This window comes from Marmota monax, unplaced genomic scaffold (genome assembly GCF_021218885.2).
Source record: "Marmota monax isolate L192 unplaced genomic scaffold, Marmota_monax_Labrador192_F-V1.1 WCK01_AAM20220418_F8-fsc00021, whole genome shotgun sequence".
Classification (NCBI taxonomy): Eukaryota; Metazoa; Chordata; class Mammalia; order Rodentia; family Sciuridae; genus Marmota; species Marmota monax.
The window spans coordinates 26,950,827-26,963,634 of record NW_026695228.1 but is presented as its reverse complement, the minus strand read 5'-3'; the positions used below and the strand labels follow the sequence as shown (position 1 = coordinate 26,963,634).

General features: G+C 59.3%; 2 protein-coding genes across 7 annotated transcripts; one reads left to right on the top strand and one right to left on the bottom strand.

Moving 5' to 3' along the window:
• The first annotated feature begins 483 nt into the window (after positions 1 to 483).
• Positions 484 to 5,420, top strand: Shfl (shiftless antiviral inhibitor of ribosomal frameshifting). Its single transcript, XM_046437637.2, has 8 exons — positions 484 to 786; positions 1,245 to 1,368; positions 1,529 to 1,578; positions 2,895 to 2,933; positions 3,145 to 3,294; positions 3,793 to 3,896; positions 4,020 to 4,174; positions 4,557 to 5,420. The coding sequence occupies exons 1-8, from the start codon at positions 766 to 768 to the stop codon at positions 4,793 to 4,795; spliced, it is 882 nt and encodes a 293-aa protein (XP_046293593.1). The 5' UTR covers positions 484 to 765; the 3' UTR covers positions 4,796 to 5,420.
• Positions 4,826 to 12,770, bottom strand: Angptl6 (angiopoietin like 6). Of its 6 annotated transcripts, none has more exons than XM_046437632.2 (8): positions 12,652 to 12,770; positions 11,832 to 11,936; positions 10,619 to 10,702; positions 7,811 to 8,393; positions 6,961 to 7,138; positions 6,262 to 6,449; positions 5,915 to 6,185; positions 4,826 to 5,261 (listed from the first exon to the last, which is right to left on the bottom strand). In XM_046437632.2, exons 2-8 carry the CDS (start codon positions 11,864 to 11,866, stop codon positions 5,071 to 5,073), a joined length of 1,530 nt encoding a protein of 509 aa, XP_046293588.1. In that variant the 5' UTR covers positions 11,867 to 11,936; positions 12,652 to 12,770; the 3' UTR covers positions 4,826 to 5,070. The 6 variants fall into 6 exon arrangements, with proteins under 6 accessions (XP_046293588.1, XP_046293589.1, XP_046293587.1 ...); XM_046437633.2 differs by lacking the exon at positions 12,652 to 12,770 and adding an exon at positions 12,575 to 12,590; XM_046437631.1 differs by lacking the exon at positions 12,652 to 12,770 and adding an exon at positions 12,113 to 12,478 and having other exon boundaries at positions 10,619 to 10,707.
• Between the last annotated feature and the right edge of the window lie 38 nt (positions 12,771 to 12,808).

Sequence of the window (12,808 nt, the reverse complement as noted above, 5' to 3'; positions counted from 1 at the left end):
CGAGGCAGCGGATTCTGCCTGGCTGTTAGGGACTAGGAATCTGTATTCTTCTTAACCACCCTCATCGTCTGCCCCTACCGCGGTCCCACCGTGGGTGGCCCAGTGACCAAGGGAGTGTCTACGGTGTGGCAGGCGCCATTAAGTTTCCTGCCGGGGAATCCCGGCACACACTCTGCTCCAGGAGGTAGGCTTTCCTGTCGTGCCCATTTTACAGAGAAGTAAACTGAGCTTCAAAGAAATGACGGTGGCCAGGTGAAAGACTCAGAGCAAGAAAAGGGGCCAGGTGCTAACCGAAGCCTGATTCCCGGGAGAGCGAGAGCGCGAGCGCGGGGCGCAGGGTGACGAACTGGGGAGCGCGCTCGGAGGTGGGGGCCGCGGGGACCAGCCGCGGCCTTCGGATGCGGCCCCGCCCCCACGAGGGACGTGAAGACGCGGACCCCGCGCAGCGTGGGGACATGTGACCGACTGCAGAGGCCGCGCCGCCTCCCCCGCCCGAGGGGTGCGCGCTCCGCCGCAGGGCGCAGACCCCGGGCGCCAGGCTGGGTTCGGGGCGCCAGAGCAGAGGCGGAGCCGAGGCGGAGCCAGCGCGCCCCGTCCCCCAAGAATCGAAAGCGAAAGAGGGGCCGGGGAGGAAGGGCGGAGCCGCCTCGAGGCACCGCCCCCTGCCCTGCGCGGCTGCCGGACCGACGGGCGCGCCCAGGTAGGGGGCGGCCGCGCCGCGCAGTGCGGACCCTCGCGGAGACCTGCGCCGCCGCCGCCGCCACCATGTCTCAGGAAGGGGTAGAGGTAGGAGATGGCTTCGGCTGGGCCGGGGTCGCGACCGACGCCGAGGAGGGGCCCGGAACGCCGAGGGGGCTTCGCAGTTCCGGGGGACTCCATCCGGAGTCAGCCTCCCCTCGGTGACGTTAGGCCCCCTCGGAGCAGAGAGCGACTCCCACGTCCCCCAGAGCGAAGCGCGGCCTCCCCGAGGGAAAGCGGGGTCTGCACGGTCAGGGGTCAGGGACCAGGGGTTGTCTGGCCGTCCCCCGCCCCGTCCCCTAGGCCGGGCCGCGCGCTCCAGCCCGCACCCTCCCCCAGCGCCCCGCGAGGACTTTGGCTTTTTCCAGGAAATGCCTTAAAGGGATGCGGGGGGAGCGGAGGCCAAAACCAAGGGTCAAGTTCAGGCCCGAAGAAAGATACCCAGAGATGGGGGAGGGCCGTCGTTCCTCTCCTTCCGCTACCCGAGGCCCCTGTCCCCATCACAGCTGGAGAAGAGCGTCCGGCGCCTCCGGGAGAAGTTTCATGGGAAGGTGTCCAACAAGAAGGCAGGGGCGCTTATGAGGAAATTCGGCAGCGACCACACCGGAGTGGGACGCTCCATCGTGTACGGTGAGCGGCCGGGCCCTGGAGTTGGCGCTGGGACCACATGGTCTAGGGAGAGGTGTGGAGGGAGACCCTCTCCCCGGAGGTCCCAGCCTTGGGGAGACCGCGGGACCTGGAACTCCAACAGACCCCTCAAGGGCCCTTCCTTCCCTGACTCTCCCATCAGGGGTAAAGCAGAGAGATGGACAGGAACTGAGTAACGACCTGGATGCCCAGGTAACCTGCCCCCTCGCCTCAAGGACTGGGTAACCCGAAGGAGAGAGAGGGGACCCGAGCCGACCGTGGTGACCCACTCTGGAGCAAGAGGGCCTGGCCACAGATGGTCCTCCACTCATCAACCGACCTCACGCACTTTTTCCTCTCAATCCGTTTCTGGCCGGGGCTTGAAACAGGCCGTGCAACAAGCCAGGCTGGAGAGGCCTCCAGGTCAGGGAAGGCCGCCTGGGGCTGGGGCTGCCAAGACTTCACGATAGGGAGAAGGAAGCCCCAGAAAAGGAAGCGGAGGGAAGAGGAAGACAAAGATCTTCCAGGAGGAGGGAAGTCAGAAAGGGTACTGGCCCCAGAAGAAGGAGGGTTAGGAGCTGGGGAGGAGGGAGGAGGGAACCCGTGTGTGCAAGGAAGGAATGAATGGCTTTGATGCACAGGTGCAAGATGGTCACCTGCCTCGTAAGACAGCTTTGGTGGCTGATAGTCTGAATGTCCCTGATGGAAAGGCCAATCACAGAGTTATTAAAGAGTATAATAAAGTATGTTGTCTCTTTATATACATAGAGCATAGGATTACAAAAATAATAGCAATACATTGACTGAGCATTTCCCTTGTGGCAGGACTCCAGGAACTGACTTTTTTGTGGCAACAGTGACCCCATTAGACAGGTCTTAATATGCATCACCCCATTTTACAGACAAGGAAAGTAAGGCCCAGCATGATGACATCATTGTCCAGGTTCATGCAGCAAGCAGGTGCTAGCTGGGATTTGAACCTTGGCCACCTGGAATCAGAGCCTGGCTCTGAGATGCCCCTCAATAACAACCCCAGGGACAAGTACCTTGCCCTACTTTCCACAGTTGGAAGGGACAGAGCCGGGATTCCAACCTGCCTCTGTCTGAATCCATGTCCCCAACACTTAGCCTAAGGCAGTGTGGCCTCAAGGAAGCAATATGTCAGTGTCGACAGCGTGTGGTGAGTCTTCAGGCAGTAAGAGGGTATGGGGTCCAGGCTCCGCCAGCCATGCTCACTTGGGGTAGTCTCAGGCTCTAGGCCTCAGTTTCCCTATCTGAGCAATGGGAACACCAGGTACGCCCTCCTCCCAGGGCTGTTATTTGGATACCTGAGGCCACACTGGTGGTTCTCAGTAAGTGAGGCATGGCTCAGTCAGCTCCTGGGACTTAGGGGCACCGTATTCTCAAAGGGAGCCAGAGCCACCTCTCCCCATCCAGGAGCCACCATGCAGGGACCCCTCCCCCAACAAACAAGGGTACAAAGAGGCCCGAGAGCCTTGCCCAGTTTCTGCCCCAGTGTCTCCATCTAGGACCCACCAGAGGACATGAAGCAGGATCGGGATATCCAGGTGTGTTGGTGGCTGGGACAAGGCCAGGTGTGGGATGAGGGAGGAAAGGCAGAGAGGACATCTGTCTATCTGTTCGTCCATCCATCCATCCATCCATGGCAGACAGCACAGGGGCAGGACAGGGACGCATTTGTAGGGAGAAGAGGGCTGACATTTATGGTTGTGGAGGAGGGTGACCCCCCTTCTTGTCCCCACCAACCCCATTCCACAGGCGGTGGCCACCTCCCTCCTGCCATTGACGCAGGCCAACCTGCGCATGTTCCAGCGTGCCCAGGACGACCTGATCCCTGCCGTGGACCGCCAGTTTGCCTGTTCCTCCTGTGATCACGTCTGGTGGCGCCGTGTGCCCCAGCGCAAAGAGGTGATGCTCCCAAGCCCGACCTTGATTCTGTCCCGTACTTCACTCCTGAGCCCCATCCTCAGCAGCCACCCCTCTGACCAAAGGACATGAGCCTCCGAGAGCTCGGTGGCACTTCCAACCTTGGAGCCCGACTGTGAGCTCTGATCTCAACCCGTGGCACCGAGGTGGGCTCCTGACCTTGGATTTGAGAAGCCAAACTCCTGCCCAAGAGCCTGACCCTGTGCAGTTGGGCACCTACGGAGTCAAACCCGAGCCCCGACCCCCGACCCACCACGGCTGGCTTCTGCCCGGGGCCTGTGGGGCAGGGGGCCTGTGGTGTGCTGCTCCTCAGGGAGTGGGGCCCCGCTGTGTGCCCACTGCCCTGGTGTCCACGTTGCCGCAGTGGCTGTCATAGGCGGCCAGTGTGACCTGCTGGACGCACAATCCAGCAGGTAAGCACCAGCAGCCGCTGCGGTGCCACTGCACTGGCGACAACCCAGTGCCCTCTCCACACCCCAGGTGTCTCGGTGCCGGAAATGCCGCAAGCGCTACGACCCAGTGCCCTGTGACAAGATGTGGGGCGTGGCCGAGTTCCACTGCCCGAAGTGTCGGCATAACTTCCGGTGAGGGCACTGACCCCCACCCCACCCTCACTCCTGCCCCTTCCTAGTCCTGTCCCACCCTGTCCTGGCCCCAACCCCAGCCCAGCCTCGCCTTCGGACCCTCACAGCCCTGCCCGCCCCCAGGGGCTGGGCACAAATGGGGTCCCCGTCCCCCTGCTACGGGTGCGGCTTTCCCGTGTATCCAACACGGATCCTCCCCCCGCGCTGGGACCGGGACATGGACCGCCGCAGCACACACACCCACTCCTGCTCGGCCGCCGACTGCTACAACCGGCGAGGTGAGCCCCACCACTGACCGCTCGGGCAGCCTGTGTCCCCTGTGCGGCCACAGCCCCACCTGCACTCATCTTCCTGGCTCCCCTTTCCTTGGCCCGAGTCTTGCCCATGGGGTTCTGAGGTCTCGCCCCAGTGGCCCACATCCAGGGTCCCGTGGCCTCTGTTCTGGGCTCCTGTCTTATCCCTGCAGTCCCAGCTGACCCCGTGTCCCTGGCTCTCTGTAGTCTCCATGTGCTCGGTTTCCTGCAGCTCTGTCCCCATAATCTGTGGTCCATAATCTCGGTCCCCTCCTGGCCTCCACAGAGCCCCACATGGCCCCTGCTGCCTCATCCCGAGTCTCCTGGGTCCTTGGGCCCCATGACCTCAGCTCCTCTCCCTCCCCAGAGCCCCATGTGCCTGGCACGTCCTGTGCACACCCCAAGAGCCGCAAACAGAACCATCTGCCCAAAGTCCTCCACCCCAGCAACCCCCACGTCAGCAGCGGCTCCACGGTGGCCACTTGCCTGAGCCAGGGCGGCCTCCTGGAGGACCTGGACAACCTCATCTTGGAGGACCTGAAGGAGGAGGAGGAGGAGGAGGAGGAAGAGGAGGAGGAGGAGGAGGAGGGCAGGCCCAGGGAGTGACCCCTGCGGGCGCACACACCAGACGCGGGCTCTGGATGCTCTGTGTTGTTATAAAATGTGAGCTCAAATCCGAGACAAGTGCCCTTGGGGAGCTGTCTGGGCCCGCGACACGGGTGGGGGGACTCCTGGGTCCCATTCTGGGGCTCTGGGGAGCAAATCCACAGTGGGAAAGTCCGGGACAGGCTCAGCACTGAGCCACAGAGAAGGTGCGGCCAGGACAATTTAGTCTTCTGCTGGGAAACACCCTGGGGCCAGGCGGACAGAGGCCCGGGCAGTCAGGGCCTGGCGGGTCGGATCAGCATGGCGGCCTTCTTGAGGGAGTATGCCCCGCCACGGAACTCAGCCCAGTAGACACCATCCTGGTAGCGGTTTCGGTAGTGGCCACCACGGTGCCACACACCATTGAGGTTGGAGTGGGCACAGGCATGGTACCACCAGCCCCCGCGCTGGTACAAGGCGCAGTTACCTGAGGGGAAAAGAGTGGGTGTCCTCACCAGATTAAAGGAGCCTCCCCTGCACGCCACGTGCAAGGCATCTGCCAACCATCCCCTGGTCCTCCCCAGTCTTACTGAATATAAGCCCTGATCCTCCATTTCCTCTCCAAAATAAAAACCCTGGCCTCCCACTTTGTTTTTCAGAGTAATAGTCTTAATGCCTTCCCTGTCTCCTTTCCAAAGTACAAGACACACCTTTCCCACTTTTAAAATTAGTCATCATCACTCATTCCTTTATCAGGAAAAAAAATTCTTGCTTCCTTTCTAGAATAAGAGACTGGGCTGGGGTGGGTGCAGCTCAGTGGTAAAGAGCTTTCTTAGCCTGTGTGAGGTCCAAGATTTGATCCGCACCGCACGTGTGCGCACACGCACAAAAAGAGCAAGAGTGAGAAAGAATATCCTGGTTCTCACCCTATGCCCTCCAGAACAGAATCCTAATTCTTGCCTCATTAGAGAGCTAATCTAGGCTCCCCATCCCCTCATCAGAATAAAAGTCCTAGCCTTTCTTCTCTTGCTTTCCTATTCTGATACTTATCAGAGGGGAATCTTGTCCACTGCTTTTCATTCCCTACCCAGAACAGGAATCCCACCTGCCCTACCCTCCCTCCAGAATAAGAACTCCTACCGGAATAGGAGTCTCGGTCTCTATCCACGGTGCTGAAGGGTTTGTCGTTGTGCCAAGAAAGAGAATCTCCAGCGTCACCGTGGTACTGGCCAAGCCGCAGGCGATAGTGGTCGCTCTCAGGTTCCAGAGAGAAGCTATCATAGTGGGCACGTGCCCCACGGCCCCCCCAGTCCTCCAGGAGCACCAGCAGCTCGTGGTCCCCCCGGCTGGTCAGCTGATGCACAGGTTCAAGGCCCAGCCAGTATTCCCCGTCAGGCCGCCCAAAGCCCACCTGGCGAGACGGGAGAGTCGGGAGGTGAGGAACAGTGCCCTGGGCCCCCCGGCCTGCGCCGCCCCGCCCTGCCCACCTTGTAGTGCTGCCAGGTGGTGAAGAAGTTGACGGAGCCGTCCTGGCGCCGCTGGATCACCGTCCACCCTCCGCCCTCCAGCTGCTGCTCGCACCACGCAGACACCTCGAGCCGGCCCAGTCGCAGCTCGTAGACCCCACTCTGGCTGTGGCCTGCCCGGTGGGCCTCCGCACAGTCCTGCCACGGGCCTAAGGGCACAGGGATGAAGGCACAGCCGGGCCAAACAACTCCTCAGCAGAACAAGAGTCCTCCTTCTCGCTGGTCCCTTCACAAAACAGACTCTGCCCTCCCCTTCCCTCATCCAAGTAACACCAGCAGCCACTTCCTCACCTCACCTCGCAAGTCCTTCTCTCATAAGAGCAAACGTGGAGCCCAGGGCTCTTCAGTTCTGTCATCTCCTCACCAGAATATATGTCCTGAACTTAGACTCTGAACCAACTCCACTCACCCAAGCAGCAGTCCTCCACTTGCTGTCCCCTCATCAAAATGAGAGTCCCTCCCCTCATGCTTTCTCTCCTATTTTCACACCATAGTAAGAAATTTTGTCTTTATATAAGCGTTTCATTATAAGATAGAAGCAGCCTTTCCTCCAGTCTTCTCACTATGAGAAGACTCTCCCATGAAAAGCTTGACTCTACCATTTCCTTCCACCCACACTGCAATGGAGATCCCCTGGCTCCTCACACCCCCTCATTTTACCTGATGGCTTGGTGGGGATCACAAGGGACCCTGCAGGCATAGGAGAGGCCAAGGGGCCCTGTTGTCTCCGGGTCTGGTCTCTCTGGGGCTCTGGGGCTGGGTCCAGCCTCCTGCTGGTGTTATTGGTGCTGCCCACCAGACTCAAGGGCACCACAGGCACCAGGGGCGGGGGCAGGACCTGGGGCGATGGAAAAAGTCAAGTGCAATTGCATCGATGCCTAGCTCAGGAGGCATGGTCTCCTCAGGGCCAGAGAGGATGTAGACTCTCCCAGTGCCCCAACAGGAACTTGGTGGGGGACACGTCCCAGCCCTAGGACTAAATCCCCCCCTGGAGATTCTCTCTTGGTCATCAAGCACAGCTAGAGCTGGGCTAAAATTCTCTTTGGTGCTGAGAGCTTAACTCAACTGCACCTCAGTCTCCTCTGTGAAGCTGGAATAACAGGAGCATGTCCTACCTGCTATTTAACAGATTCTCCCATCAACACCGTAAGATAGGGACTATCACAGAGAAACTATCTTTTATGCAAAATCCAGGGCCAGATATGTTCTAGAATTCAGAATGGCATGGCAAAATTCTGAATGACAGGGATGCACGGTCACTGGTCCTTGTACAAGGTAATAATATGCTTGAGTGGAGGAGCATATGAATATTCACATTAAATGGATAAGTAAAGGCCATAAATAGCCCCCAATTATATTTTGACCCAAATAAGTAATGAACGGATAGGAATCTCGTTTCCAGGTTTTTCGGATTTCGGAACTGCGGATAACATCGTGGGGTTGCAGAAGGCCCATTTCACAGATGATGTGCACAGCAAACAGATGCTACTGAGAAAGGCTTTCTGGTTACCTGCTGTTGCCCGCCGGCGCCCCCCGGGCACAGGCGCTCCAGGCGGGCGATGAGGTCACTCTGCTGGCTGACCAGCTGTGCCAGCTCTCGGAACTTGACGTCCAGCTGGTGGAAGCGGGCTGCGGCCTGCTGAGCCTCGGCCGACGCATTGAGCACGCGTTCCCCGAGCAGCGCCAGCGCAGCGGCAGGCTCCGCCCCCTGGCTCGGCCCCGCCCCCGTGCCGGCCTCATGCTGCAGCTGAGCGCGCAGCTGGCCCAGGCGCGCGCTCAGGCCGCGGCTCTCCTTGCGCAGCGCGCGCACCTCGCCGGCCACTGCGCCGTCGGCGGCGGCCAGCCTCTGCAGCTCGCGCAGCAGCTCCTCGTGGCGGCCGACGCGCATGCGCAGCGCCGCCACCTCGCTGGCGTTCACGGCCTCGGAAGTGGGACGTGCGGCAGCCGCTCCGCTCCAGCATACGGCGCCGGTGAACTTCTGCTGGGGCAGCACGAAGGTGTAGGTGCAGCGCGGGGCGCCCGCCCGCGCCCACGACGCGCCCAGCAGGAGCAGCAGCGGCAGCGCGCGCCACCGGGGCACCGACATGACGTTCCTGCAAGCAGGGGAGGACAGGAGGCGGTTGCACCGGGAGCCCACGTCCGGCCCCCCATTCTCAGGCCGGGCGACGCACGCGGGCATGCGTGTGTCCACTCCTGCTTGGCCGCGGGTCCGGGATCCGTCTCCGTCTCTTTCTCCGAGACGCCCCAGGGCGATCCCGCTCCCGATCCAGGCGCCCTGCGGTTAAAATGCCTCCTGCATTCATTCATCAAATGCTTATTGAGAGCCGACTGTGTGCCAGACTTTCTTCTAGTCGTGAGCAAAGCACAAAAGTCCCCGCCCTAGTGGGCAAGAAACAAATATAGGATTCGTAGAGTATATTAGTCAGCCGGTGCTAAGTGCTAAAAATAACGGTAGCGCGGAGCGGGAGGGATGTGAAGAGTCCACACAGAGGCTGCTTGAGAGGAGGTGGATGCGGACAGGGGAAGGCTTCCAGGAGGAGGTGACGGCAGGAAGTCGTGGGAAAGTCTGGAGAGAAGCAACCCGGGCAAGGGTAACGCAAGTGCAAAGGCCCGAGTCGCCCACGCCGGCGGTATTAAGGAAAATATAAGGAGCTGGAGCAAAAGCAGAGGGAGGATGCTTGCTTAGCATGTGCAAGGCCCGGGGTGCCGTCCCAGCACCTCAAAAAAAAAAAAAAAAAGCAGAAGAAAGCGGGTGGTGAGATGGGGGAGGGGCAAGTCTGGTAACAAAGCCCTCCCCCTCCAACCCAGAGGGAGCACATCTGCTTCCCTTCATAACAGACCCAGGCCTCGCCAAGCCTGTGCGCCTCTGTTTAGATCCTGAATTCCTCCAGCCCCCTGCCCCCTCCCAGGGTCCCAGCTCATGACACCACCTGGCTTTCCTTACAGCAGCTGCCCCCCCGCCCCCGGTTTCCAGCACTCTGCCCTCAGCAGCCAGTGGACACCTTGACCTCAGGAATCTGTTCCTATCCTTCCTCTACTCAACCTTCAGTAGTTCCCACCTCACTTAGCGTGAAAGCCCTAGTCCTCCCAGTGACACACTCTGCCTCGTCCCCTCCCTGCCCTCACCTCCTCCAAAGCACCCAGGAACAGCACTTGGCCAGATCCTGCCTCAGGGCCTTGGCATTTGCAGTTTGCTCCACAGGCAACATTCTTTCTATTTTAACGTGCCCCCCCCCCATCCTGGTTCAGGTCCCACTAGATCTGGGCTGCACTCCCTGTCACTCTGTGTTTTTCAGTTTTATTCCCCACTCTTGCTACTAATTTGCATACCCCCACTGCATTCCCTGGGGTTTCTGGGGTTTCCTTGGCTGCCTTATCCTGTGCCTAAAATAGTGCCTAGCACTCCTCCCCAGGCCCCAGGCCCCCAGGTGTTCCAAGTGCTCCTGCAGGTGAGCTCAGACAGGATCTTTGCTGGCAAATGGATACTTGTGGCCACCACCCTGGCCCTGCCAGAGCCGCACCTATGCCCTCCTCACCTTCATCTCCAGGCCCACCAGGGTTCACACCTTTGCAGTCTCAGAAGGGGACATGCATGCCTGTGTGTGCTTACTGACCCTGGAACCTGCACGCCTATCCACCCCATCTGCCCAAGTGCCTGTTTGTGTGGCAACAGGGACACAGCCTCAACCAAAACACAGAATCTCTGCCCTCCTGGATCTGATAGTGTCCTTGAGAAAACTATGGAATACTCCGCAGGGAAGTCAGAGCAATGGAGCTTAGGAGGAAAATCAGATAAGAAGAGGGAGAGTCTGGAGCTGGGGAGAAGGGACTTAAAGGGAGGGGTCAGGAAAAGTCTCACTGAAAAGGCGACACTTGCGCAAAACCTGAAGGAAGAGAGAATGGGAACAGCAGGGGAAGCCCGTGAGTGTGGAACAGAGTGAGCAAGAGGGAGAGCAGAAAATGAAGGCAGAGAGGTAGCAGGACATAGGGTGCACAGTATTTTGGGCCTTGAGGAGGACTTGGGGTTCTACTCTGAGTCAGGGGGGCCAGGAAGGGCCCATTTGCTATTTTACTGACACACCAAGAAAGAGCTGTCAGGGTCGGGAGGGTCTTCTCTCGCCCTTTCCAACACTCAGTCTCCCACAACAGGAATGGACCAAATCCCCGGGAGCTGGAATGTGTGCAAAACCCAGCGCCTTTCATGGTGTCAGCCTGGGGTGGTGAGCAGGAGGCCTGGGAGCCTCCTCCGCCCAGCCAAGCAGAGGGCAGGGTCTCCTGACAAAGAGAATCCGCATCCACCTGCACTCCCACCTCTCACCTCTCAGGACCAAGACCCTGAATCCAGCGAAGCTCACAGCAGGCACAAGAAGTCAGAGGAAAAGCCGAGGGTCCAGGAGGGCCTCTGAGCTAAGGAAGGGGAGAGGCTGGTGAGAAAGAAGGAGAGAGAAGACTTGGTAACCACCCCCGGCCCCCAGAATCTGGGAGTGGAGCAACTGTAAATATTTAGCCTTTCCCACGTGAGAACTGAGGCAGAATTGCCAGACCCCCCTGCCCAGGCCACCAGAGCCTGATAACACAGGTCAGTGCCCTGGACGTCCTTTCTCTTCCTCCCAGTGGAGCACAGAGCGTGGGAGGCTGCAGGCACTGGTAGGACCTGCAGGATCCCAGCCCCAGACACACATCCCACATAGAAGGATAATGATGGAGAGCATCAGTGGGCACCTACTGTGTGTCCGACGCACCTCTAAACTCTACACCTTTTATCTCATTTAATCCTAGAAGCCCACTCCAGATTCTCTGTGTAGCATCATTTTAGAAAAGGGAAAAAGTTCAGAGAGGGTGAGCCACTTGCCTGCAATCAAGCAGCCAGAAAGGGATCACAGGGGATTCAGCCCAGTAGCTTGGCTCCTGAACTCACACATATAACACAACAGTCACATGCATGTGCACAACAAAACAAAGACACACACACTCGTGCAGTTACCCAACAAAACTGACAAAGTACTGCACAAAGCAGCAAAGATAGACAAATGAAGTTCATGTACACATGACTACTAGTTCATCTGGCACACCCACAAAGACAACGAGGGCTAGGGACATTGCTCAGTGGATTCCCTCCCCAGCACCATAAAAAAAGAACAAAAGACACAAGAAACACAACGAAGACCTAGGCAACAATTGTATGTTCAAAATATGGCCACACAGGCACACATCCAGTGAAACTCAAAGGGAAATATCCACGGGTTGTGGGTCCGGGTCTGCACCTCAGACATGAACACGCCAGGTACAAGTGGCCACACACAGGCAGCACAGAGACACCAAGCCGGCACACAGCAACGCCCAGATGCCCATCTGCCAAACCATGAATGTTTGTCCCTCATTCACTGGGTCACATTTTCACAAAAGTCAAATCACACAGGGACAGAACAGGAGGAAATAACCATGCAGTCATTTCTCAGAGGTAGAAAGAGATTCATGCAGAGCCCCCCACCCCCACCCCCCGCCCCCCGAAGCCGGCCGGGGCCTCTGACCTGTATGAAGGCCCTGCCGGCCAGCAGCCCAGCATCGGGGGAGCAGCCTCCTTCCCCACTTCCAACCGTCCTGAACTCCTGGAGTAACCCGAGTGGACTCCGGGGCTGCAAGAGGAAATGGTTGTCCCAGATCTGAGTGAGGCTGCCAGGCTGGGCTCTGGGCCGGGGCTGGGCCCCCCACCCTCAGCCCCCGCTGGTTCCCCATTGGCAGCAGAGAGAGGAGAAACCTCCTAAGTCACAGACAGACTGAGGGAGGGAGAGAGGCCACCGAGTGGAGAGACCTGGGGAGAAGGGAGAGACAGGGAAACGATGGAGAGGAGAGGGAAAGCTGGAAACCCGCTGATGATGCGGACGGCCGATGTTGGAGGAAAGGGAGGCCGAGATGGGAGGACAAAGGATGGGGAGGGGGCAGGGGCTGGGGGAGCCGAGAGAGGGCCTGGGCGGGTGGCCTCCCCTCCCAGGCGAGGTTTTGGGGGAAAGCCAGAGGCTGAGGCCAAGACCCGGGCTCTGGGTGGAAGAGGGCGGGGTGGACTATTCACGAAGCGCCCGCCGTGCCCAAAGTCTCCGGAAGTTGAGGTGGAGTTTCCATCCTCAGCCCATCGGCCGACAGGACGAGAATGAAAAACCGCCATGGCCCGATTCCCTCTCTGGCTCCTCCCGAGTGCCTGGTGCCATGGTGTCAAGCATTGTGTGCACATTCCGTCTCTTGGCTCGCAGCCCAGGGCAGACAGTTCCACCCTCACTTTGGGGTACTGCAGGATCCTCGAAGTGGAGATGTAATGGCGCCGCTGGACGAAATGGGCCCGGGCGGGATTCGAACCTGTGGATAGGCTTCTCCGCCGCCCGGAGCTGTTCAACCCCGCCCTGGTTTCCGTAGAAACAGGCACCGGTGTCTCCATAGCAACCCCTCCAAAGATTTCCTACTCCCCGCCCCCGCTCCCCTCGAGGCCACTTAGTGCGCAGGCCCGCCCGATGAC